The following is a 27,287-nucleotide window of genomic DNA, read 5'->3' as shown; positions in this document are numbered from 1 at the left end:
AGCCTTATACGGCTGGCAGGGTGGAGAGGTGGAGAGGCTGACGGGCCACACCTGTGTCCCGTCAGCCTGAGTGGCTGCAGCTCCTCCACCCTGCCACAATGCAAAAACAAACATTTTTCCCAAAGAATCACTCAGTGATGTCATGAGATTGACGCGTACGTGGATAAAAGGGATAAAAGAAAAGTAACAGCTCAATTTAGCCTAATGTAGCGGAGTAAGAGTAACAGTTTCTTCTTCACAAATCTACTCAAGTAAAAGTAAAAAGTATAGTGATTCAAAACTACTCCTAAAAGTACAAAATTTCCCAAAACGTACTCAAGTAAATGTAACGTAGTAAATGTAACTCCTTACTACCCAACTCGGCGAGTGGAGTCGGGCTGCGTAGGTTCTAGTGTAAAAGTGCCAATAGGAGGTGGCCGGCCCGATGGAAGTCAGCTCCTTTGTGAGCCAGACCCGTCTACAGGCGGGGGGGGGGTTGATTCACCTCTGGGCTGTAGAGCTCTGGCCTGCCTGATTATTCTGATGATTAAATTGAAGGGAATCATGTGACGGATCTTGCTGGTATTTGGGATCTCGGTCGGGCCGAGTGTTTGCCCCCAGTCGGCCGTCGTGGCCGGCATCAACAAACCAGCAGCATTTCCTGCTGCTGTTTGGTCTCACATTCCCGGCCGACCCCGGCCCTCCCAGTGGAGCGTTACGTCTGAATAATTAGGCCGAAGTGTGTCGGGGCAGCGCGGCGCAGCCCGGCCCGCTGCAAATGGACCGCAGCCTCCCTTCAGCAGACACATCACAAATGTGCTGTAATGATTGTTGCGGTGAGAGAAGTGTTTTTCCCCCTTTCAACATTCTTCTGGAGTTTAACTTCTCCTCCCGGCTGATCTTAAACATGCTGCTCAGCTCGTCTACGTGGCTCTAAGTGACGGCACCGCAGATTTAGCACCTCATTACTGAGCTCCATCACAATCAACCTGCTGCTCGCAACGCCGTCTTGTGTTTTAATTAGTCCGTTTAGACGTAACGCTGCTTTATTTCCTCCAGCGATCGTTCCCGCTCGTCCGTATGTTTGGCTTTTCGTCATCATCCAGCGCTCTCCAGGACTCATTTAGACGAGGACAGACTCAAGGCAGCATCCTCTTTAAAGTCGCTAACTCCGCCCGCGGCGCGGCAGTAAAGCAGATTGATATTATTGCCAGACAAGTGGGAGCAACTCTTTTTAAAAATAGCAGCTTTTCATCATCTTCTGCTGAGCAGAGATGTTTATTTACGCAGACTAAACGCGAGCGGAGCTGTGCGGCGGCCAGCGGCCCCTCAGTCGGGCTGCGAGGCTTCTGGGAGCCTTTCTGGCAACCTGTTGCTCTGGCAGGGAGACGGAGCGCCGTGCGTGTGCGCGCATGCCCATCAATCTCCGTTATGGCCTTCGTTGGTGCTTAAAGGGGAGACTTTCAGTATTTTATGGCGTTATTAGGAGCCCGGCTGAAATAGTGGTCCAATAAATGGGCTGAATTAGTCTGATGTGCTCGTATGCGCCGCACGTTTGCTGAAAAGGTTCAAATGATTTAGTCGCAGCATCGTTGTTTTTTGCTACTTTGATTTGCCTACTTTCATTGTCTCTTATGAGATGGAGCTTTAAGCAAGTGCCAAAATGTTGCTGGGTGATTTAGTCTCATGCAAAAAAAAAGAAAATAGTTTTTTTTAGTCAGCTAATACTTTTTTTGATTTGTTGTTGAGAAAAATGGCAGAGAAACGAGCTGCAGTCTCATCGGCCTGTGAATGTGCAAATGCCTGTTGTTTACTGGGTCAGTGATGAAGTTACTAGGGGTGTAACGATACACTAATCTCACGATACGGTACAATGAACGATATTGAGGTCACAATAACGATACGATACGATATTATAGCAGTATTTTTTTAACAACCTTGAATGAGGAACATATGACTGGAAAAAATTGTCTTTTATTTGAAAGACACAAAATACAAAACAATGCTGTGCGTTTGCCCTATTGTTACAGTTTGTAATGCTTTATAACTGTTTAAATTTTAAAGAGAAAGCCAGGCCAACCATTTTCCACAAACTGAACTAAAAGTAAATGTCAGGTTTGCATTATGATCTTCAGTTTCATACAAGTACAAATATTTAGACACAAACTGAATAGTTTCTCTCATGTATGATTTGACTTTTTTCTTTTCCAGAAATGTAACAACTAAAATTAAATAAATAAATAAATTGTAAATAAATACATACAATTTTACATCATAAAACAGATTGATTCATGTTCACCTTATAAGTGTAAGAGGAGATTTATTTTTGTTAAGAAGGTTATTTTGGTAATTCAGGGTTCATTATTTTATAAATATATTCTTTATATTCTGATGTAAATCAGGGACTATAATGACACTAGTCAGTTTATCTGTAGTGATTAGTCTGTTTTAGATTGGGCGGAGTGATACGCCACAGTACGGCACTAGCTGCTGTGTTGATGTTCTAAAGTCCTACACTGTTGAGGGACATTAAAGTACACTGGAACTCAGCAGAAGTTTCCCCGTGTTTATCCTACTCACCACCCCAAAAAGGTTTAATTTAATAAGGTAAGGCTTAACTCTACACCAGCCTTACATCAGTAAAAGTTCAGAGCTCAAAACCTGCAAGAGTCCCGTGATCGGGACCAAAACGGGACTAGTTTCTTCTGAGCGGAGGAAGATTTTGTTCCACGGGTCGAGGCGCGGTCGGATGCGCGTTACTAGTCAACACAATATATTAATAATAATAACCCAATATCAGATACAGTTTGTCACCTCCACGACACGTTTTTGTATCACGGAATTTCGTGGCACGATATATTGTTACACCCCTAGAAGTTACCCACCGGCTTCGGCTGGCAGCGCCGAGTTGTTACCACGCTGGCCTCAGCATCTCTGCATGTTCCTCTCTCTGCATCTGTATTTATGCGTTCCCTCCTGTCGCCCCTCAGACCCGGTTCCCCAGGAGACGCTGCTGCACTTCTCGGCCCGCCGGGGTCTCTCTCGGGTCACGCGCTTCCTGCTGCGGCAGCCCGGAGCCAAGGAAGCCCTCCGATTGGCCAACAGGGAGGGCCACACCCCGTCCACCATCGCGGCCTCCCGAGGGCACGGACGCCTCCTGGAGTTTCTCACCAAGTAAGTGTTGTCTTGGTTAAACGGCAGCTCCGTCCCTGGACTTTTAGTCCATGAACCAGGCTAGATATCAGTACCACTCAAGGTGACCAAACTTACTTATGATTTTTGAAAATATCCATGTCTGTAGATGATATTCTGGTATGAAAACCTTCCTGAGTGGCAGCTGGATCAGCTGTATTTTCGCTGTATCACAGTGAAAATTACATTTTAGATGCTGCTGCATATCCTGGTTTAGACTCATGTACAGGAAATCTATCAATGTTTCACTATATTGTCTTTGGTATCATTTTAAGCATTCTTTCAAGCTAAGATGTGAATCTTTCTGACCAACATAGAGGTCACTGCAGCTCTTTAAACTATAAACAACACACATTTTTACACCATTTTCGCCTAAATGATATACTATCTTTTATCCCTGTGTCAACTAGGAACAACAGAGACACAAAATACAAAAATTGGAATAGTCATAGGATTATAAGGATTCAGGAAATGTATCACATCTTAGCTTGAATGAATGCTTTAAAAGGTCCCCTTTAAAATGATACCAAAGACAATATAGTGAAACATTGACAGATTAGACCCTCCAGAAAAACGCGGGCAAAAATCCTTGATTCTGCGGACTAAAATCCTTGATTCTGCGGACTAAAATCCTTGATTCTGCGGACTAAAATCCTTGATTCTGCGGACTAAAATCCTTGATTCTGCGGACTAAAATCCTTGATTCCGCGGGCTAAAATCCTTGATTTTGCGGGCTAAAATCATTGATTATGCGATTAAATGTGGGGGTTTTTTATGTGCTTTTATGCGGTGAAATTGCGGAATATGCTGTAATTTGCAAAATATGCGAAATATGCAGGAAGTTGCGGATTCGGCGCTGAGCTCTTCCCTCTTAAATTCAGCGGGTCGTCTGATCTGAGGTCGTAAGAGAAAAAAAAAGGAGAGCGCGAGTGGATAGGAGAGAGGCGACCGGCCCCCGGGCCGGTCGCCTCTCTCCTCTCCACCCGCGGCTCGGTGCTCGGGTGATTGCCGGGCACACCGGCGCGACGAGGGGGACGAGACAGAGCTCCGTCGCCCCCCCCACGCGTCCGCCGCCACTATCCCCCAAGTGGATGGGAACGTGCGTCCGCCTCCGCCGGCCCTCGCGGGCGCAGTGGTACGCGGTCAGCGCGGATCCTGAGTCCACCGGCAGCCGCGGCAGCCGCGCCCACCGCGCAAGCGGGGGGACTCTCTTTTTCCTCTCACCCCCGCGGGTGAGAGCTGCTGTTTGGGGGGTGGCGGTTTCTGCGAGCGGTGCGGAGGTCCCCGGGCGGGTCCCGCACGTCGCGACCGGGCGTCCCGACATGTCACTGACAACACTCCCCCCTTTTTCCAAACTTTATGCGAAAATGTCGGCGATGATGCGGTGAAATCAAGCGAGCCCCGCATAATTCGCATATTCAGCGCGGACATATGCAATGTTAACCCCAGTAAAAGTGATTTTTCTGCACCAGACATTGAAATCCACGGAAGGTCTGTAAATCCACGGACAGCCGTGAAATCCGCGAAAAATTCCGCGATCACGGAATCGCGGATTCTTGGAGGGTCAAACAGATTTCCTGTACGTGAGTCTAAACCAGGATATGCAGCAGCATCTAAAATGTAATTTTCTGAACTTCATGAGCTGATAACTCTGATCCAGCTGCCACTCGGGAAGGTTTTCATACCAGAATATCATCTACAGACCAGGGTTATAATAGTTTTGAATTTTTCATTTTAGTTTAGTTTTATTTCGTTTTGACTTTTTCTCCTTCAATTCAGTTAGTTTTAATTCGTTTTTAGTGTGGGTTTGCTAGTTTTTATTAGTTTTTATATTTTCAAAAATGCTTAGTTTTAGTTTAGTTTTTATTAGTTTTAGTTTTAGTTTTGACGTCACGGACCGTGAGGCGTTAAGGTGCCACAGCTGCCAGTTGGAGAAAAACGACCAGAGCGGAATAATTTGATCATACCAAGAGGCTTATATTGACAGGGACGAAAACGGAAAACATATCTATGATTTCAGTTCGTTTTAGTTAGTTTTCTAAACACGCAATATAGTTTCAGTTAGGGCTGGGCGATATGGCAAAAAAAGTGATCACGATTTTTTTTCCCATATTGAACGATCTCGATTTTTAATCACGATTTTTTTAAATCAGAAGATCCCCCCTCCCTTCTGGAATAAAATAGAAAGAAACCAGAGATTAGTTTTTTTTTTATTAACAAATAAAGCAAATAGCATGTTTTAACAAGAATCCAGAATGCTACCAGTGGTACCCACCGAAAAAACTAGGGATGCACCAAAATGAAAATTTGAGGCCGAAACTGAAGCGGAATAAAATTTAAAGACTTGGCTGAATACTGAGTACTGAATAGCGTACGGAATGCGGTTGTTCACAGTTTTTCATTTATTTTGCCATTTTTTTCACAATTGCATAGATAAAATTGCAATGACATTATTAAAAACAAAAACAGTAAACTAATATGATTTGAGCCACTGTCAAGCAGCTGGCGATGCGGTTGCTTAAATTGACCAACAGGTGGCTCTCTAACATCACTGTTTGTTTACTGTGCGTGACTCTGACGCTGGTTGGTAATTAAGGAGTTAAAACTCACTCGCCACTTACAGGACTCAGTAGCCAGCAGAAACGGCAGTTTTATTACATTTATTAACTGTAGTACCGCTATTATGAGAGGTTATTTCTCACAGTATTAGCCTAAAGGGACTTAAGGCTGATTTATGGTCCCGCGTTACACCAACGCAGAGCCTACGGCGTCATCTGCGGAGCTCTGCTTGTTGCCTCCGCGCTCCGACACATTCACTCCGCTGAGCGCGCACACACACACACACACGCACGCACGCACACACACACCCATGTCGGGGCCGCAGAGTTTCTGAAGTCGGCGGTGATCAGAGTAATTTGTGGTACAAGCAGAGCGAATCACAACTTTAATGAGTGCGGTTCGAATACACAATACATCCATCACGAAGGGCATTTTGTGAATCCATCACACCCTCCTCCTGTACGCTCGGAAGAAGTTGTCCGGCGAAATAAATAAATAAATAACCGCAAACCGTGAGTCCCGGTCGGCTCGAAGCTAAGCTAACGCTAGCCTGCGGTTGTTGTCTTGTAGTTTTATTCTCTCTGGTCACGCTTGCTCCCACCAGTGCAGGGGAGGCAGATGTGACTAGTTTACTGCCTATGGTCAGGCAGCTTGCCGCGGCATGTCATGCATGATCAATTAATGCAGACAGCGCGGTGCCAGGGAAGCGGGTTGTGATTGGTTGTCATGCACTTTGCTGCAGCATGTTTTGCACATGATCGAGAAAGTAGACCCACAGCTGATCACCGTGATCGAGCTTAATTTGATCGCGATCACAAATCGAGATCGTATAATTGCCCAGCCCTAGTTTCAGTTAGTTATCGTTTTTGTCTTTTAATTTTCGTTTTTATTTAGTTCAGTTAACGCAATTGTTTTTTCAAGTAAGTTTGGTCACCTTGAGTGGTACTGACAAGTGAAATTTTGGAATCTGACCCCTGGACTATTACAGAGGACACGGCTCCTCCTCGCTGCAGCGACTGCATCAGTCTATCGAAGGGCCTTTATTGTTGTTTGTTGTCTTCCCTGAACAATAGCAGCATTCACATCCTGGCGAAGCCGCTGCAGCCGGCCCAGCTCTTCCAGCTGCCGTCGGGTAAATGAGGGCAGAGTGAAAGGTTGTGGGCTGCTGCTATTGTTCCAGAGGAATCTGGAGTGATGGGAAACCGTCGGCCCGGGTCCGCCGACCTGCTGCAGCATCTTTCTAATGTCCCGCTCAGTGCTAAAGTTGCTTTGGTCAACGAAAATTATGACTAAATAGGTTCACGTCAATTAAAAACAAAGTTCCATAGAGAAAGGGGCCGATGGTCGGGGGGGGGGATTATTGTCTCGTAGATCCACATCAGACTGTACAGATCATCCGGGCGGCTGTACAGACACTGCAGCATTTGGTTTCTTTCCTCCTTCTCTGAGTTGCTGAGGGGAGACCACTTTATATATGTTAAAGCAAGAAAAAACCTGTTTTCATAATAGGTCCCCTTTAATCTAGACATTTCAACTTTTTTCTCAAGATTTCTACTTTTTTTTCTCGCCATTTTGACTTTTCTTGACATTTTGACTTTTTTCTCGACATTTTGACTTTTTTCTCAACATTTCCACTTTTTTTCTCGACATTTCCACTTTTTTTCTCGACATTTCCACTTTTTTTCTCGACATTTTGACTTTTTTCTCGACATTTCGACTGTTTTGCTCGACATTTCGACTTTTTTACTCGACATTGGCACTTTTTTTCTCGACATTTCCACTTTTTTTCTCGACATTTTGACTTTTTTCTCGACATTTCGGCGGAGTTGTTGTTGTTCCGGCCGGAGTTGGTTCTGCTCCCGTCGTTCCATAACAACGGGAGCAGAATCTTATTGGCTCGTAGATCCACATCACACTGGACAGATCATCCGGGCAGCTGTACAGACACTGCAGAATCTGGTTGCTTTGCTCCTTCTCTGAGTTGGCAGGCTGAGGGGAGACCACTTTATATATGTTAAAGCAAGAAAAAAACACTTTATATATGTTAAAGCAAGAGAAAAACACTTTATATATGTTAAAGCAAGAAAAAAACACTTTATAGTTTAAAGCAAGAGAAAACCTCGTTTTCATAATAGGTCCCCTTTAACTGACAGCAGCTACTTGTCTGGTTGTGGAGCGGCTTCACGACCTCCAGGTTTGAGCTTTCTAACGTGTTGGTAACTGGGTTTGTTCTCATGAAGATGAAGTCACTAGCCGCCCGGCTGGTGACATCAGCCTCCCGGCCCGGAGGAACAACCCACCCAGGATTATGCAAGCAGGGAGGTTTCCCTCCACGGCACCGTCTCTGTTTGTCAAACACATTACACTGGAAGGAAACGCAGCCGGGACGCAGAAATCTCCCTGAGTGCTCGTCGTTCACGGGTTGTTTTTGAGGATTTCTTCACAGGATTGTGTTTCTGGACGTCTCTCACCGTGTTTCCTCCCTGGCAGGGCCGAGGCGGCCGAGGACGGGGGGACTGACACGGCCCAGCTGAACTCCGCAGACGCCCGGGTGTCCTGCCACCTCCCCACCCTGAACACGCACACGCTGACGGTGAACGTCCCGCCGGACTGCCAGGTCCCCACCCTGCAGAAGAGCGTGGAGCAGCTGCTGCACCTGGTGTGCCACCTCCATGAACGGGTGAGTCCCGCCTGGAAAAAAACAACTGAAAAAGATGATTTTAGAAAGGTGTGAGTTATGGCCCTGACACACCAAGCCGACTGTCGGCCGTCGGGCCGTCGGTGCTCGTCTGTCGGGCTAGTTTTCCCGGTGTGTCCCGCACGTCGCCACAGGTCGGCCGCCCGTCGGCAGCTTTTCATTTGATTCTACATGTTGAATCGGCGTCGGCCGTCGGTCAAACAGCTCTCTCTGGGATTGGCTGTTCCCAGAATTTCCCAGAATGCTTTTCGTCGTCATTTGTGGACTGACTCAAAAAAAAAAAAACATGGCGGACATTTCTTATGAATAAAATCGATATTTTAAGTTGGTTTCTGCATAAAAATGCATTTTGATTACATTTCTAGCGAAAAATATATATTTTACTTTCATAATATTCACTCAGTGAATGTATATAATCAATCGCTTGTCTTTTTCAAACCGTGCCAGAACAAAGGCTGATTTATGGTTCTGTGTTACACCAACGCAGAGCCTACGGCGTAGGTTACGCGGCGACGCGCGCCACGTAACCTACTAGCTACAACTGTTAGATTTCATCTATGAAACCAACATTTATCCTCCTAAATGATTTATTTCAGCCAGTGGTAATTCTCCAGAGTTTTGTTTCTGTTTTGTCTGCTGGTATGGAGGGGAATTACCTCTGACGCATGCGCAGAACGTACGTGCTAGTTCGCCGTCGGGTGTTGTATTTGCGGTGTGTCTAGTGAGCCCGGCCCAGCAGTCGGCAGAGAGCGGGCGACGTCGGGTTAGTGTGTCAGGGCCTTTAGGGCTGGGCGATTTTGGACAAAAATAAAATCCCAATTTTTTTTCCCTCTGAAAACACGATTTTCGATTTCGAGTAAAACTACAAAAGTCAATGGAATAAATTGTTTCAAATATTTTATCTTTATTTTTAAAGAAAAATAGCAAACAAATTTCCCTATTGGAAATTAAGTGTAATTGAAAGATACTGTAAATCCTCCTCGAGTTTAGTAAAGTGACAACATTTACAATTTTCTTGACCAAACAAAGATGATTAGACGAGCTCTGTCTGTAATGCAGCCAGCTGCAAAAAAGGAAAATAAATTTTCCGATTTTCCTTTTTTTAACATCGTCTTGATTAATAAATCCGATTTAGATTTAAAATCGATTAATCGCACAGCCCTAGTGTGTGTACAAGGGTGCAGATCCGATGTCAGGATTGGGGGGGACACCAACGTGATTTTAATTTTTAATTTTTAGCCAATATGCAACTCATACCATGCCATAAATTGGTAAAGGCTCGCCAAAAAATACCTAAATTCCTAAATCATCATTTTAAGGGTTTTGGGCATGTAGTGTCTACTCATCTCAAATTCTTCTCACCATCTTCCTTTTATCCTATGGGCCTACTTTATGCACGATCAATTGATATATGGATGATATATGGAGCCCTAAACAAGTTGTTTAAACTAACTGATCATGTTTTAACACAGTTATGGTGGTAAACGGGCAGGTACGAATGTAAACGGAACGCCAAAAATTTTAAAAATATTGATTCACACTAAAAAAAAATAAAAATGTATGGAGTAGCAATACTTTCATTCTGTAACCTCAAAACGCACCGTGGAGGTATTATTTTTTTAGAAATATATTTTTAATAAATATTCTACATATTCAACCTTTTAAGTCTGAAAATACATTTGTTCAATTTTGAATAATAATTATATATAAATAAAGAAATAAACGGTGCCCGGGTGAGTCACGGCGCCGGGAGCTCTGCTGCTTCTGGACGCCGCCGGCTGTTTGTCTTTTCACTGCCCTCTTTCCTCCAACCTCCCTTAGTTTGTGTAACCAGTGGAACACCTTATGCAATCAGGCGGTTGTTGATAAGAGCCGGAGAGAAGTGAACATTCATCCTCTGCTCTTTCCCTGCAGGGAGGTTCTGTGCTGGAGCTGCCGCTGGACTCTCTTCACACCGCCCAGGAATGTTGTGACGGTGTGAAAACAGACCTGACCTGTCGGGAGCAGCTCCGAGAGCCGGCCCCAGACCCGTCGGAGGACCCGGAGGACCCGGGGACGACAGCTGAGGGCAGCGCGGGCCAAAGCAGCGCCGGGGAAAGAAGTGCCAACACTGTGGACTGTGGACGTGGTGGGAGTGGGAATGCAGAGACTGACGCTCCGGTTTCAGAAACCCACCCCCAGGAGCTCGGCCCCGGCCCCCCGGAGGACCGGGTGGGTCCCGGTTCCAGCGCGGAGGCCGAGGAGGGAGAGGAGGGGAGAGGGGAGAGTCTGAGCCCGTCGGCTGAGGAGGGGAGGGAGAGTCTGAGCCCGTCAGCGCAGGCCGAGGCCGAGGGGGGAAGAGCCGCCCAGGGAATCCCAGCAGCGGCCGAGGAAGCTGAGATCCGGGAAGCACGGGGTTCGGAGCAGGAAGCAGACGACGGCTCGGCCAGGAAGAGGGAGGAAACCCCCGGCTCTGAGGTCACAGATCTGACCCAGGCTCCAGGGATGGGCCAGTCTCCGTCGTTGGGGGGCTCGGAGGCCTCGGAGGGGTCGGAGAGCCGTCAGGACGGAGAGGACGTCAGCGAGGAGGTGACACGACTCCTGCAGGAGATCTGTGACCGACTCTCTCTGGACGGAGTGGAGCGGGAGGGGTTAGCGGAGCGGGAGGGGTTAGCGGAGCGGGAGGGGTTAGCGGAGCGGGAGGGGTTAACGGAGCGGGAGGGGTTAACGGATCAAACCTCCGCCCCCGGCGACCCCCCCGGCCCAACGCCGCCGCTGATAGGCTGCGCTGACGTCACGGAGGAGCCTGGATCTGCTCCTCCGTGTCTCCTGATCGGCCTCGGCCAGGGGGAACCTCCGCCAGACACAAACAGCCCAGAACAAAACCAGGAAACAGCTGCCGGGGATTACGGGGACGAGCAGCGCCGGGACGCGGCTCCGCCGGCCGAAGCCGAAGCGGCGAGCGCCGAGGAGCCGGCTGGTGTCGGAGGAACCGCTTCTCCCAAGGACGATCCCGAGAGTGTGGAGTTCCTGACCGCTCCCAACTCCGAGCAGGACGCGCCGCCGGACCGGTGCGACTCTGAGCCGTCGCCCGGGGAGGAAACCGCTAGACGACGGCCGGACGAGAGCGACTCTGAGCCGTCGGTTAAACGACAGCCGGACCAGAGCGACTCTGAGCCGTCGGTTAAACGACAGCCGGACCAGAGCGACTCTGAGCCGTCGGTTAAACGACAGCCGGACCAGAGCGACTCCGAGCCACGACGGCCGGACCAGAGCGACTCTGAGCCGCGACAGCCGGACCAGAGCGACTCTGAGCCGTCACCTGAAGCCGCCGCCGCTCCACCAGAGGCCGACCCGGACTCGACTGACCCGGACTCGGCCGACCCGGACTCGGCCATGGCCCACGGCTCCTCCAGCGACGACGACGGCAGCTTCCGCTCTTTCGGCAGCTCCTCCACGGAGATATTCCACCACGCTCAGGACGAGGATCGAGACCCGCTCCAGACGGAGACGGCAGAGCTGGACCCGCCTGATCCCAAACCCGCCCAGAGCCACGGTCGTCCAAGAGGTGAGGAGGAGCGGGTTCCTGTGGACGAGCGGGTTCCTGTGGACGAGCGGGTTCCTGTGGACGAGCGGGTTCCTGTGGACGGCAGCCGGGATGGTACCCAACCCACACCCCCCCAGACCGGGGGGGACGGGAACCCTGAGTCTGCGCAGGAACTTTCCAGAGAGGATCCATCACCAGGTCAGTTAGTTTTTATTTTTTAGTTAGTTAATATTTATTTCGGTCATTCACAAACATAAAAATCAACAAACAAGATAACAAACATCCAGGTTTTTCCCTGGTCAACATTGTGATTATTTGGACCGAAAAGGTCTAGGTTTGAAGCATAAAGCTTATCTTGCCCACCTTTTAACATAATAGAATATACAAAAAGAACAAATGAAGTATCATAAGTCTACACAAAATAATAATAATAGTAATAATAATAACAATGATGATGATGATGATAATAATAGCAATAATAATGATAACTAGACAATTTCCTCGCAGAAATTTCGAGAGTGCCACGGCGGGCTGCTGCACATTTGTGTACATTATTGCATTTTGCAAGCAATAAAGGTGAAGGACTCGCATATCAACCAATCAGAACAAGGAGCAGGGCTAATTTGCACCAATGAAGGTCAAGAACTCAATACCGAGTCCTATGACACCACCCATGACTCTCTATGTGAAACCATTCAAAAGTTATTGGACTATAACATATCGGCCAATCAGAAGAAGGGGCGGGGCTAATTTTTATATATAATATACAAATGTATATATTTATATATATATAATAAAAATAATAATATATATATATATATATATACACAGGGCTGCACATAATTATTTTGGTTATAGGCGAAACGATATTTATTCACTAAAGATGAATTAACAAATTATGGTGCGTGTTAGTCTGTAGAGTCAGTATAAAAGTTACAGTTTTTATCGGCCAGATTGGGATGCTCATGGCATATTTTGCACCTAGGGGTTGCCAACTTTCAGAAATAGAAATAAAGGATGCCCCGATTTCAGCAGCGCAGGAGCCAAAAAAAAGCCCCAAAACTTCTAAACTGCATAAAAATGTGTTTATTTTATATGAAAAAACGTGTTCTTTAATAGCATTGAACTTGCATGACTGTACAGACAGCCAACCATATAGCAGCTGAAATAGCCTCCTATGCTATGTATGTCCACATCAGCCAAGGTGTAGAATATTGCTTCAGGTGAAGAATATGGTGTAAAAGTTAATCTATTTCAATAATTCAACTATAATATGGTGTAAAAGTTAATCTATTTCAATAATTCAACTTAAAAGGTGAAACTAATATATTACCTAGTCTTATTACATGCAAAGCAAGATATGTTGAACCTTTTATTTGTTATAATTTTGATGATGGAATTGTTTATTGATTTCATAAAATATTCTCTAATTTATTTTTTATTTGGGGTTTTCATAAACTGTGAGCCATAATCAGAGAGCAGCGTCTTGCTGGTGCAGGCACGCTGCTGCTGCACGCAGTGACGGACATTGGCTGATTTATGGTTCCGCGTTGCACCAACGCAGAGCTTACGGGGTAGGATACGCAGGAACGCCAACGTACGGTGCGCGTCGCCGCGTAACATCATGCAGCCACTTCTCGGCGAACACATGTTTTCTGTTCGGGTAGTGGTTTAGTTTGGCGTCTCTTTGTAGTTGGTGGTGGTGGAGGAACACCAAAATAATTACTTAATGGCGCTTGCTTCTTGGACATTTTGACGAGACGTGTCGGGGTTTGTTCAGTAAAGCTGATCCTTACCTCTCTTCCTGCCCAACCCACCGCTGCAACGAGCATGGAGGGGGAGTAAGGACGCGCTGTGATTGGCCAGTACCAACTTTGAGTGGCAGTTCTGGGGAAAAGCTCTCGCAATAGATTTTTTAATATTAGTATTCCGGTCTGGCCACAACCAATAATATGAGCCCCAGCTGTTGGTACGCAAAAGCGCTTCGCAGCACAAGATTGACAGCGCACTGTGGATTTTGACGGCGCATGCGCTCTGGGGGTCACTTATGTGCAGCCCTGTGTGTATGTATGTATGTATATATATATATATATATATATATATATATATATATATATATATATATATATATATATATATATATATATATATATATACATACACACACACATCCCATGAACCGGTTCCCAGCAGGACTGTTGATCATCTAAGGTCAAAAGGTCAGGGTTCAGATTTCTCAATTTTCCAGGTTAAAGTACCATATATATATATATGGTATATGAAGTCTGTACTGACTGGGTCATGTGACCAGTCATGCTCAGTCTAATCAGTCAACAACTGAGCTCTGGTTGCTAGGGGCAACAAGAACCTCGACATGAGCAAGGTTGCAGGTTCGCTGTGAGAAAATTCCAGATTTTGCCTTGTGACAAGTTCTCAAATAACTCCGATTTGTGAGAAAACCGTAGCTCCTAGCAGAAAAATAAAGACATCGTGAGAGACACAGAACCTGGCCAATTCTGACAATCTTAATTTTATTCAGATATTCCTTAAAATGCGTTAGTAACGGTAGTTCGAAAACAAAGTGAGATTTTTTTGAAGAAAACTTTTGATTATATTGCAGTGAATGGGGACAAAGGCAGGAATTAGCGCAGCTTTATCCCTCCCCGTTTAAATTTTGTGCATACCCCGCCTGTCAAAGTCACATTTTATGAATCCCATCTATTTCTATATTCTTACCAAAAATTATCTGTCCAGCTTTCACGGTTTGGCCGTGAGCTCGAGTTACAAATATAAATTAAGGTTATTTTTTTTACTGTCTCTGCCACTCTAGAAAATTAGAGCTCCACTCTAGATTTGACAAAAAAGTGATCTCCAGTCCTCGCTTGAGCGCTCATATCTTAAAAAGTGTGCATTTTAGGAAAAAACTGTTTCAGGTTTGGAGAGAGAAGAGAAGTTTTCCTCCGTTTTGAAGTTTGAATGACAGTTCTACGTGCAAGAATGAGAAAGATACCTGACTCAGAAAAAAGGTGAATTTTGGCTTTTTTCGAACCTCCTTCCACCCACAGTGTGACATTCTGCCCCATTCACTTACATGGGAAAATCTCCCCATTAATTTGTTTCGTGCAAAAACTATTTGTGCCATTGCTCTGAAAATCCACAGGACTGTAGTTAAATTCAGGGCCTACAACTTTCTAAATCGGTTCAGAATTTTTCGAGTAACGGTGTGCGAGTGGTGAGGCCCCAAAGTTCTCCCAATGCATTCCGGATGGCGCTAAAAGCGCACGTTTGTGCACGTTGCGCACGTTGCGCAAAAACGTGCACGCCAATCGCTAATAAAAGTCATAGCACACGATTCCCGCTTAAGGCGCACGTTTCTACGTCTTTACTTTTCGCGTTTTCTCAAAGCTGCGGGACTAGTTACGCGCCGAAGTTTGTCCGGAAAATGAATAAGTTTAATAAACCCGCAGGATAACAATACTCCTCCATTGCTATTGCATAGCTATGGAGGAGGCGTGCCACTTGGCGCAGCTGTGGCACTAATAATAATAATGATAGCTCTGAAAACAGAAAGGGAAAAGATGCTAAGGAAACCGACAAAACCAATTTAGGTTGTCATTTTATCTCATGCATGTGTGTATTCTTCTTTGTTTGCTTATTGTGTTTCTATATATGTGTCCATTACCAGGTCCGGTGTCGTCGGTGAGCGAAGGCTCTCCAGGTGAAGCTGGAGACCCGTGTGTGGAGACAGACGGGTCCACGTCGGCGGTCCCGCCTGTCCCAGACCAGCCTGAGGAAGAGGAGGATACGCTGGTAGAGACCAGGACTGAGGAAGAGGAAACGCTGGTAGAGACCAGGACTGAGGAAGAGGATACGCTGGTAGAGACCAGGACTGACGAAGAGAATACGCTGGTAGAGACCAGGACTGAGGAAGAGGATACGCTGGTAGAGACCAGGACTGAGGAAGAGGAAACGCTGGTAGAGACCAGGACTGAGGAAGAGGATACGCTGGTAGAGACCAGGACTGAGGAAGAGGATACGCTGGTAGAGACCAGGACTGAGGAAGAGGATACGCTGGTAGAGACCAGGACTGAGGAAGAGGATACGCTGGTAGAGACCAGGACTGAGGAAGAGGATACGCTGGTAGAGACCAGGACTGAGGAAGAGAATACGCTGGTAGAGACCAGGACTGACGAAGAGAAAACGCTGGTAGAGACCAGGACTGAGGAAGAGAATACGCTGGTAGAGACCAGGACTGAGGAAGAGGATACGCTGGTAGAGACCAGTGACTCTCCCGTAACGGCGGCGGCAGCCGAGGAAAATCAAAACGTGCAATTTGCGCTACAACAACTTGAACCGGAGGACTCTGGGAAAACGGTAGAAGAAGAGTCGGCGGGGAATCTCCTCGCCGTCTCCTCACCACGAGACGCTCACAGAAACGATGGAGGTTCTCCAGCAGCGGAGCCGCTCGCCGACGTCAGCAAGGACGTGTTTGTTGATCCTCCAACCGAGGACGGGACGGCTGAGAGTCCACGGACTCACGACGGAGTGGACGGAGCCCCGGCCAGCGGCGGCAAAACCCCAGGTGGGTAAACACTGATTTAGGCCCAGTCCCAATACTCTCCCTACCCCTCGTTTTCATCTCTACCCCTAAATTTTGCGCGTTCCCGTGAGGGTAGTGGTTCCCAATTCCTCTTTCCACCTAGGGGGAGTGGAGAAAACTAGTGTAGTGGCTATGAATCTGTCCCTACGGATCGAGGGATTTCAGATCCTCACCAGCTAATCTAGGGAAAATTTTTTTTTCCCAGAATGCTTTTCGTCGTCATTTGTGGACATTTCTTATTTTTTTGTGAATAAAATCACTATTTTGAGTTAGTTTCTGCATAAAAATGCGTTTTGATTATATTTCTAGCGAGAAATATATATTTTACTTTCATAATATTCACTCAGTGAATGTACATAATCACTCGGTTGCTCGTTGTTGCGAAGATCACGGCAGAATAAAGGCTGATTTATGGTCCCACGTTACACCAATGCAGAGCCTACAGCGTAGGTTATGCAGCGACGCACGCCGTACGCCGTAGGCTCTGCGTTGATTTAAGGCGGAACCATAAATCAGCTCCGGAGCCGGCAGGCAGAAATCTCCAAATTTTCTGAGCAAATTTCTTAACAGGCGTAGCTACAACTGTTAGATTTCATCTATTAAACCAACATTTATCTTCCTAAATGATTTATTTCAACCAGCGGTAATTCTCCACAGAGCTGCAGGTTTCTCCCCCGGGACGACGGCGCAGGGCGATCACGTCTGTACGTGAGCAGCAGCAGCTGTTACCATGGTAACAGCTGCTGCTGCTGCTGCTGCTCCCCGGGGCCGGCGGCTCTTCTCCGAAAACATCGGATCAAATTTCTTAACAGGCGTTATTTGGATAAACTGAGCCCAGGTTGGGGATCTTAACGGTTACTTTTATGCCTGAAAAAATATTAAAACTTAATAAAGTGGCATATTAACAGCGCTACAGCTGAAATTAAAACAGCTTTTGGCTCTCAGCTTCATGATTAGGGTAGGGATGAAAACGAGGGGTAGTGGGAGTATTGGGACAGACCTGGGAAGATTTCAAGTGCCCTAAAATCTGTCCCTTCTTTTTTAGGTGTAGTGAAAGAAAGTAGGGGGAGTATTGGGATTGGGCCTTATTCCCCCGATCGGGTTTATTTCAGCTCCTCCACACTCATACATCACAGGGAAATATGTTTGTCAAAGTCTCATTCCTAAGCAAATACGCTAAATCAGCTGCAGTCCCGGAGATTAATGGCAAAGCCCTGCAACGTTAACCGCCGTGTATCTCACTGTAATTGTTCTCGGGGAGGGTTTTAGCGCGCAGCATCAGGGTATGATGTATCGCTGCTGCAAACAACTTTACTTGCTTATTGGTTATTTTGGGATAATTGTCCCTCAAATTAGGATTTAGCACTCAGTCGCTTTTAAAACTTGACATCAGCAGTAAAATCTTCCCGCTTGGACAGCACGGGTTGTGTTTCTCCCCCGGCCAGCCGAGGCCATGATCAGGCAGCCGGGCGCTTTTATTTCCTCTGAAAGATGGTGTCAGCAGAGCGGGTCACGCTGGCGAGCACGTGGCCGGGCCGGGGACTCGGCGCTCCGAGGGCTGAGCTCAGTAAAACAAACACACACCGGAGGATGTGAGCGCTGGAGCGGGAAGAGAGACTCTGCCGAATCTTGAGGTGAAGTTCCAGCGCTGCTCCTGCAGCTCAACCCGGCGTTGAGGGCTTTGAGGGCCAGAGGTGTCAAGTAACGAAGTACAAATACTTTGTTACCTTACTTAAGTAGAAATTTTGGTTATCTATACTTCACTGGAGTAATTATTTTTCAGACGACTTTTTACTTTTACTCCTTACATTTTCACACAATTATCTGTACTTTTTACTCCTTACATTTTAAAAACAGCCTCGTTACTCTATTTCATTTGGGCCTTTAATAAAAACTATCCAGTTAAATTGCTCCATCCGGATAGAGTGAATTTGGTTGTGGTTGTTTCAGATGTTCTTGTCCAGTTTTGTTCTTACATCCGTTCCCTCAGATTCCTGCAACTAAACTTGGATGTACATTCCAATAAAGGTTAGGATAAATGATAACATGCCTCTGAAGTTTGACTTTTTGCACCATTACAATATTTATAGGCAAATAGTCATCATATCTGCTGCTCTCTGAAACACATGTTAATGCTCAATAGTACACATATATGCTTCTTTAATATATTTATATTAACACATGTTAATGCTCAATAGTACACATATATGCTTCTTTAATATATTTGCATTATACTAAGATACATTCATTTTCAATGGCTTTTGTCCTTAATGGCTTTTTTCCCCCTTACATTACTTTTACTTTCATACTTTAAGTAGTTTTGAAACCAGTACTTTTATACTTTTACTTGAGTAAAAAACTTGAGTTGATACTTCAACTTCTACAGGAGTATTTTTAAACTCTAGTATCTATACTTCTACCTGAGTAATGAAGGTGAATACTGAAGACACCTCTGTTGAGGGCGTAGAGGGCGTTGAGGGCCGGGGCTCAGTTATTTCTACTCTTTCATGGAGTCGTTTCTCAAGGTTTTTTCTAATTCTGCTGATATTCAGCAGCAGTGCTGACTGATAAGTTCAGAATAGTGTTGTTGTTTCTGTCAGCCTGTTTTAGTTTTAGTCTAGTCTTTGGGTCCAGCTATCATTTTAGTTTTTATTACTTTTAGTCACGTTCATTCTCCTTTTAGTCGTGTCAAGTTTCAGTCGACTAAAAGTCTGAGCATTTTAGTCTTATTTTAGTCATCTGGTCATGTGATGATAATGATAATTGAATATATAATTCATAATAGTACAGGAATAAAAACGAGAATAAAATGTAAATTACAAAATAAAAACTCTGCTAAAATGTGTCTTCATTTTCGTTGACCAAAACGAGACGAAATGTTCTAACAAAGATCCTTAATGTCCATGTTTTCAGTAGTTTCCTCTGGTTTAGACAGTAGGTGACTAAAAGTCTGAGCATTTTAGTCTTATTTTAGTCAGAATTGTCCAGGACCATTTTAGTCTGGTTTTAGTCAAAGATTGTATTTGGCCAAACCCATTTTACAATTCCAACAAGGTTATCTTATTATTATATTATTGTTACCTTATAGACTCAAGAATACATTCATTCCAGATACAGAAGACTCTAATTTGAGTTTACAACATATTTATTTTTCCACATTTCTCCCCGTCTTTTTCTTTTTCTACGACACATTGGGTTTTCTTTTCCACGTCTATGTAGGAAAGTGGATCCAAAGATGGATCTTCTTCTTCTTCTCCCCCCAGAGCAGATCCCTGCGTTTCTCTCTGTAACTTTGTTTTTAACTGACATGAATTAGAGCTCTGCGTTAACGGCAGCAGAACTAAACCAGAGAAACTACTGAAAACATGGACGTTAAACCAGAGAAACTACTGAAAACATGGACATTAAACCAGAGAAACTACTGAAAACATGGACGTTAAACCAGAGGAAACTACTGAAAACATGGACATTAAACCAGAGGAAACTACTGAAAACATGGACATTAAACCAGAGAAACTACTGAAAACATGGACATTAAACCAGAGAAACTACTGAAAACATGGACATTAAACCAGAGGAAACTACTGAAAACATGGACATTAAACCAGAGGAAACTACTGAAAACATGGACATTAAACCAGAGAAACTACTGAAAACATGGACATTAAACCAGAGAAACTACTGAAAACATGGACATTAAACCAGAGAAACTACTGAAAACATGGACATTAAACCAGAGAAACTACTGAAAACATGGACATTAAACCAGAAACTACTGAAAACATGGACATTAAACCAGAGAAACTACTGAAAACATGGACATTAAACCAGAGGAAACTACTGAAAACATGGACATTAAACCAGAGGAAACTACTGAAAACATGGACATTAAACCAGAGAAACTACTGAAAACATGGACATTAAACCAGAGAAACTACTGAAAACATGGACATTAAACCAGAGAAACTACCGAAAACATGGACATTAAACCAGAGAAACTACTGAAAACATGGACATTAAGGATCTTTGTTAGAACATTTCGTCTTGTTTTGATCAACGAAAATGAAGACACATTTTAGCAGAGTTTTTATTTTATAATCTACACTTTAGTCTGGTTTTTATTCCTCTACGATATTGCATTATATATTTAATTATCGTTATCGTCACATGACCAGCATTTTCGTCTCGTCTCGTTTTCCTCAGGTGATAAAGGTTTGTTGATGGCGATTATTTAGCAACTTTAGTCCAGACCTAACGAGCTAATGAATCTGGGAAAAGCACCGTGTTGTGTCAGTGTTCTCACAACACAATCTTTTACATAAATCTGCTTCTTTCTGCTCGCTGTGGGAAATGTGCCGTTCAGTAAACTTTTAAAAGTAAAAAAAAAAAACTACTTTCACTCCAAACACGAGCTGTTTATTCAGCTATTTAAAGATTTGCTCTGGAACTGATTGCTTTGTGTTTTGTGACTTTCTCTAGAGATGAATGCTGACGCGTCTGGAAACGCGGTGAATGATGTGGGACAGGAAGAGAACGGCCCGTCGGAGGGAACACAACTCTCCAAGGTAACGAGAAAAGGCTGTTTGTTGTTGTTTTTGTGATTATCAGCTGTTCAGTCCTTTCCTCTATGACTGATAAGATAATAATCATTAACCTAGCTGCTGGGGACCTGGTGTGGGGGTAACTGTGGCAGGGGGTAAAGAAACATCCATGACTACGTTTACATGAAAAATTCGGGTTATTGCTAATATTCCGGTTACTGAAACATTCGGAATATTCCGTTTCCATGCGTGAGCAAACAGGGTTATCCCTGTATACATGGTAATTAATCATTTGGGATATCTGGATCCAGAGCCGTCTGGGAGATTTGCGAGGCCCTGTGTGAAATGGCTGGGGGGGTTTTCGGGTCGGATCGGGTGTCTATATGCGCAATTTTAACTCTCCGATTAGCAAAATACTGGACACCTTCCCCTGCTTCATCATCATCTGGGCTTGCCTCGACGCGGGGCCCCACGGCTGCTTGAGACCCGGTTGATCGGTGATTTTTGTAACAAATTTATCAAACGAGCCTTTCAGAGAGGCATTAAACTCTTCCATTTTCTTTAGTTTTTTCTTTTTTCATCCCCTGATGGAAATTTCCTGAATCTGTCTTGTTCTCTCGACATTGTGTGACAGTTTGTTCCAACTTCTACCGTCTGGATCAGAGCAGCTTGTGTCTGCGCTTGGTCTGATCAGTTGTATTGAACAACAGACACGCATCATTGCACATATTTATTGATACGCACAGACTAGTACATATTTAGGTCTGTAATGGAACGTGACTGTTGATATTTCTAAGGAAATGAAAAAAAAAAAAAAAAACGGCCCATAGCGCGAGGCCCCGTGCGGCCGCAAGGTTCGCACACCCCTTGGGGCGGCCCTGCCTGGATCAAAACAGCGACGTGCGGAGAACGTCATGATGCAATTCCCGTCATTTCTGCTTTTTCTTCCTGTATCCAAATTCAAAACAAATGCTGTTTCGCGCAACTTTTCTCTCACCTTCTTGTAAATCTTACATCCCGGTACTTTCTACCGTCTACAAATGCAGAAATGTTCATATCCTTCATTACATTTATGAAGTGATTAGTCTCCTCCTGGTCTTGGTTTCTCCGTGTTTATAAGAACTTCCTGGACTCAAAAGACCAGGATTCCTTGTGAACAGAGCATGCGCAGAAAACAAATTCCTGTTCCGTTTGATGGGGATATTCCGTTTGGCGTTTACATGACCCAATATTCAGGGTTTAAAAGGAGTAACCCAGGGGTCATATTCAGGTTTTTAAAAACCTGAATATGAGCAAATTCGGGTTATTCAAAGGGGTTATTGGTGTTTACATGGCCGTGCAAATTCGGGTTATTGCCAATATTCGTGTTTTAAAAGGGTTACTGATGCATGGAAACACTGTTGGTGTGGATGTCCATATTTCTTGCTGTAGTTGGAGAAATCTGCCCTGCTGGAAGATTTGCAGCTCATGTTAGCAAGGCCTGTGGTTGTCACAGTTTGTAACAGTCATGCATCTGTATATTTAAAGTTTCTGAGAGAATCGGATCATAAACCTCGATGAAAACACATGAATTCATGTTTGGTTTGATCTAACCGGACTAGTTTTGACCCAGTGAGTAATGGGAACGATGGGAACGATGGTCCTGAGCTCGCTGGGCGGAGGCCGCACAAATCACTATGACAGAAGTTTCTCCGTTCTGACATTCGTGTTCTTTTTAAAGAGAAATCTTCTTTTTAGAAATAGTCCGGAGAGCTCAGAGTAGAAAAGAACAGCACAACGTAGCTGGATCTGCCAGCTCCGTGTCTGCAGAGAGCCGGATCTCTCAACAGCTAATACATCACGCACCGGAGCGTCTTTAACGGAGACCGCTGCTTTTGTTTTTCACTGTTAAATCCACAAAGGTCTTCCTGCCTCGTCCTGCGGAGCTGCTTTATTCCGTGGGCTCGACCGCCGAGCACATGGATCTTCAGCAGGCCAGGCTTTGCTCTGAAATGTTGCTGACTGACAGATTCCTGTGCGACCGTAGACTGGAGAGTTTCTGCTTCTCCCGGGGCTGTGGTCTGGGTCAGCCGCTCGCTCTCAATGCCAGATGTGGGACGACTGAGGGATAAACGCCAGCGTGCAGGGTGGGGGGGTCACCAGTAGAGGGAGATGTAACCTCAGCAGCCACTTAATCACCAGATATTTGATCCTGTCACTAAACAAACCTGAAGTGTTTCTGACAAACGGCAACAGCGTTTAACATGAAACTGGCCAGAGTTCCTGCTGCAGACTCAAAGTCAGCACTATTTGAAGAGAAGTGTTATTTAGATGTGATGTTTGGGAAGGGTTTATAACATAAACAATGATGATATTATAGGAGAGGAATTGATGGTCCATATACAGGACTGTCTCAAAAAATTAGAATATTGTGATAAAGTTCTTTATTTTCTGTAATACAATTTAGAAAAAAAAAAAAAAAAAAAAAATGTCATACATTCTGGATTCATTACAAATCATCTGAAATATTGCAAGCCTTTTATTATTTTAATATTGCTGATTATGGTTTACAGTTTAAGATTAAGATTCCCAGAATATTGTAATTTTTTGAGATAGATAAAAAGATATTTGAGTTTTCTTAAAATTTGAGTTTGCTGAAAGAACATCCTTCGGTGTTGCTATGGCAGCGTGAGATGCTGTGAGGAACAAAACTAAGTTTTCGTTCATCTGAGGGGGGCGGGGAGTTTTGGGGAGAGGAGGAGTGGAGGATGGGGGAGAGGAGGAGTGGAGGATGGGGGGGGGTTGGGAGGAGGAGCGGGGCAATGATTGACAGGAAAGGGGGAAAAGGACGTGTTTTTCACTGCGCATAAAACACCTTCATAAAAAAGCCAGGCATGGAGTACTGGAGTTTTTCTTGTTACACCTTTTTAGACACATTTGAGGGATATTGGCCAAAACTTTTAATAGTGTTAAAAGCATGTTAAAAATTATGTCACAATACCTTTAATTCCTTAAAGGAAGAAGAAAGAGGAGGATATGTTTGGTTTTAGTAACATGCCGTGCTCAGGCATATATATATATATATATATATATATATATATATATATATATATATATATATATATATATATATATATATATATATATATATATATATATACATATACACACACACACGGACCTCTATCATTATTACAGTATCGTAACTGAATTGTTTTGCATCTTTTTGCTGCGATGCCAGATGCAAATACAGCTTCTTTTAATTTTGCCAATATAAATACAACAGTGCAGCTAGATCAAGATGATTTTAATGCTATATTAACATCACTGCTTTAATATCTCCCATTCAAATTAGGCCAGAATAAATAGGAATAAGGAATGCACCATTCACGGTCATGTGCTATTATATCGTGGCTTCCAATAATCTGATTAATCACTTGAAGTGACATTTATCTCTCTGGTGATTGAAGACAAAGCCAAACACTTCAGAGACGCTGTCAACATCGTTCAGCTCTGGTTCGGGTCCCGGGACGGTGGGTGGATGTGGATTCCTGTGTGCTTTTACACAGTTTACATTTTATAACTTCAAAAAAATATAAATGGAGCAACAAGAGCTTGAAACTTCATGACGGCACATCGTGAACCACAGAAGAGCAACGTACTGCTCATGCAGACTCAAAGCTCTGAAGGTTTTAGGAGTGTCAAGTTTCCTAAAGAAATGTGTGCAAAATTCACTTTTCCATCATCTTTGTAGGTGATGATAATTAATGATTAAATAGGTAGTAGATAAAAAACAAGGAAGTAACGTTTGCGGTCCGTCAGGTTCACGGTGCGATCAACAAGTCTTTCCCAGAAGTCGCAACCGCAGCTTCTCAAATGCATCTCATGTCTCCTTCAGCGCAGGGGTATAATTTCGGTGGATGTCACAAGAGATTCAAATATGATTAAAGTCGTAAGAGAACTGGGACGGACCGCTACTCAGTCACCTCTGAGGCTTTTACCGGTTAGCGAGTCAGCGGGTACTTCAGTACTTGTGCAGCGGCGTGTTTCTGCAGCAGCGTGTTTGTGCAGCGGCGTGTTTCCGCAGCAGCGTGTTTCCGCAGCGGCGTGTTTCTGCAGCGGCGTGTTTCTGCAACAGCGTGTTTCTGCAGCGGCGTGTTTCTGCAACAGCGTGTTTCTGCAACAGCGTGTTTCTGCAACAGCGTGTTTCTGCGGCGGCGTGTTTCTCTAGCAGCAGCGTGTTTCTGCGGCAGCGTGTTTCTGCAACAGCGTGTTTCTGCAGCGGCGTGTTTCTGCAACAGCGTGTTTCTGCAACAGCGTGTTTCTGCAACAGCGTGTTTCTGCGGCGGCGTGTTTCTCTAGCAGCAGCGTGTTTCTGCGGCAGCGTGTTTCCGCAGCAGCGTGTTTCCGCAGCGGCGTGTTTCCGCAGCGGCGTGTTTCCGCAGCGGCGTGTTTCCGCAGCGGCGTGTTTCCGCAACGGCGTGTTTCCGCAGCGGCGTGTTTCCGCAACGGCGTGTTTCCGCAACGGCGTGTTTCCGCAGCGGCGTGTTTCCGCAGCGGCGTGTTTCCGCAGCGGCGTGTTTCCGCAGCGGCGTGTTTCCGCAGCGGCGTGTTTCCGCAGCGGCGTGTTTCCGCAGCGGCGTGTTTCCGCAGCGGCGTGTTTCCGCAGCGGCGTGTTTCCGCAGCGGCGTGGTTCCGCAGCGGCGTGGTTCCGCAGCGGCGTGTTTCCGCAGCGGCGTGTTTCCGCAGCGGCGTGTTTCTTGCAGCAGCGTGATTTTTGCAGCCGCGTGTTTCTGCAGCCGCGTGTTTCTGCAGCCGCGTGTTTCTCTAGCAGCAGTGTATTTCTGCAGCAGCGTGTTTCTGCGGCGGCGTGTTTCTGCAGCAGCATGTTTCTGCAGCAGCAGCGTGTTTCTGCAGCAAACTCGATTATTTGTGTTGAGTCGTGTGATGTGATTGATATTGAGCAGACTGCGCTTTTATGAATGTTAACTCTTATTTATTTGTAGCCAACTTAGTCATTTTGATAGTAGGTTAATATAACTAATATAGAAACATGCAGCATGTGTTGCCTTCATTCTAAGGCTGATACAAGACTTAATGTTTTGCGGCTCCAGACATATTTGTTTTTTGTTTTTTTGGTCCAATACGCCTCTAAAACATTTTGGGTTGCCGACCCCTGATTTAGATGCATGATCATTCCAAGTTTACAAAAACACAAACTTTCCTTTTTTCCGATGATTCTACATGAAATAGGGCTGGGCGATATGGACCAAAAGTCATATCTCGATATTTTCTAGCTGAATGTTGATACTCGATATATATCGATATTTTTTCTGTGCCATAATTGGGGTTTCCCCCAAAGCATTATAGCATAGCATCTCTGTTAGCATCTCTGTTAGCATCTCTGTTAGCTTCATTTTTTTCTGAGGCAAACCCTTAAAAAAACAGTCAGTTTTAATACAAAGCCTCGTGCCAAATGTCACACAGGTTCCTTTATTAACAGAGGTCTGCACAATATCAAAATGTATAAAACAAATGAAATAAAAATAAACTGCCTGCATATATAGAATAAAAATGCTTCTTGAATAAAATAAAACAAATATCCCTTTCCTGCATAACAATTAAATTAAAATACCCTGTGTAATTAATACAATGTAGACAGTAACCGGCAGACTTTTCCACTGAGGTTGACAGTTGTGCAAATAACAAAACATTTGTGCAAATCTCAAATAAAACTTTCAAGTCAATTTGTCACAAAATAAGCTATATCAAAATCATAAAAAAATAAAATAAAAATAAAATTTAAATCGATATAAATGATATTGTCTCGTACCATATCGTGTTTGAAAATATATTGATATATATTAAAATCTCGATATATCGCCCAGCCCTAACATGAAAGTATCAATATTTTGGGCTTTATTTTCCTTCCTGAGGTCTTAGTTAGGAGTCCCTGTCAGGAAAACTGTCACAAAGTGACAGATTTCCCAGCGAGCGGCCGTTCCCACCTGGAGCTGCAGACCTGAACTGGCCCCGGCTGCCGTTATTGATCCGTCCACCGCTCCATCCATCTTCCCCACTACGACTCTCATCTCATCTGTCCACAAAGCTCTTTTATATTAAGGTTAACTCTTAATACTTCAACGCATGGACTGTGCAAAGAATAAAAAAGGTTTTTGGTCACTTTTTTTTCTTTCAAATCCATGTTATAAA

The 27,287-nt window shown here is 44.7% G+C and overlaps 1 protein-coding gene across 2 annotated transcripts in view; it reads left to right on the top strand.

Moving 5' to 3' along the window:
- LOC133464866 (A-kinase anchor protein 13) overlaps window positions 1-27,287 on the top strand; it is a 164,825-nt gene that overhangs the window by 37,854 nt on the left and 99,684 nt on the right. Inside the window, exons 5-10 of one of the 2 annotated variants that reach the window (XM_061747065.1) lie at window positions 2,970-3,153; window positions 8,221-8,410; window positions 10,343-11,044; window positions 11,111-12,152; window positions 15,640-16,536; window positions 21,034-21,119. In XM_061747065.1, coding sequence (XP_061603049.1) covers window positions 2,970-3,153; window positions 8,221-8,410; window positions 10,343-11,044; window positions 11,111-12,152; window positions 15,640-16,536; window positions 21,034-21,119 — 3,101 coding nt within the window. Of the gene's footprint in view, window positions 1-2,969; window positions 3,154-8,220; window positions 8,411-10,342; window positions 11,045-11,094; window positions 12,153-15,639; window positions 16,537-21,033; window positions 21,120-27,287 lie in introns of those variants that run through there. The other variant, XM_061747058.1, reaches the window with a different exon arrangement.

The sequence above is a fragment of the Cololabis saira genome, chromosome 2 (assembly GCF_033807715.1).
Source record: "Cololabis saira isolate AMF1-May2022 chromosome 2, fColSai1.1, whole genome shotgun sequence".
Classification (NCBI taxonomy): domain Eukaryota; kingdom Metazoa; phylum Chordata; class Actinopteri; order Beloniformes; family Belonidae; genus Cololabis; species Cololabis saira.
Note: the sequence above shows the minus strand (reverse complement) of the source record. Positions and strands in the feature narration are given on the sequence as shown.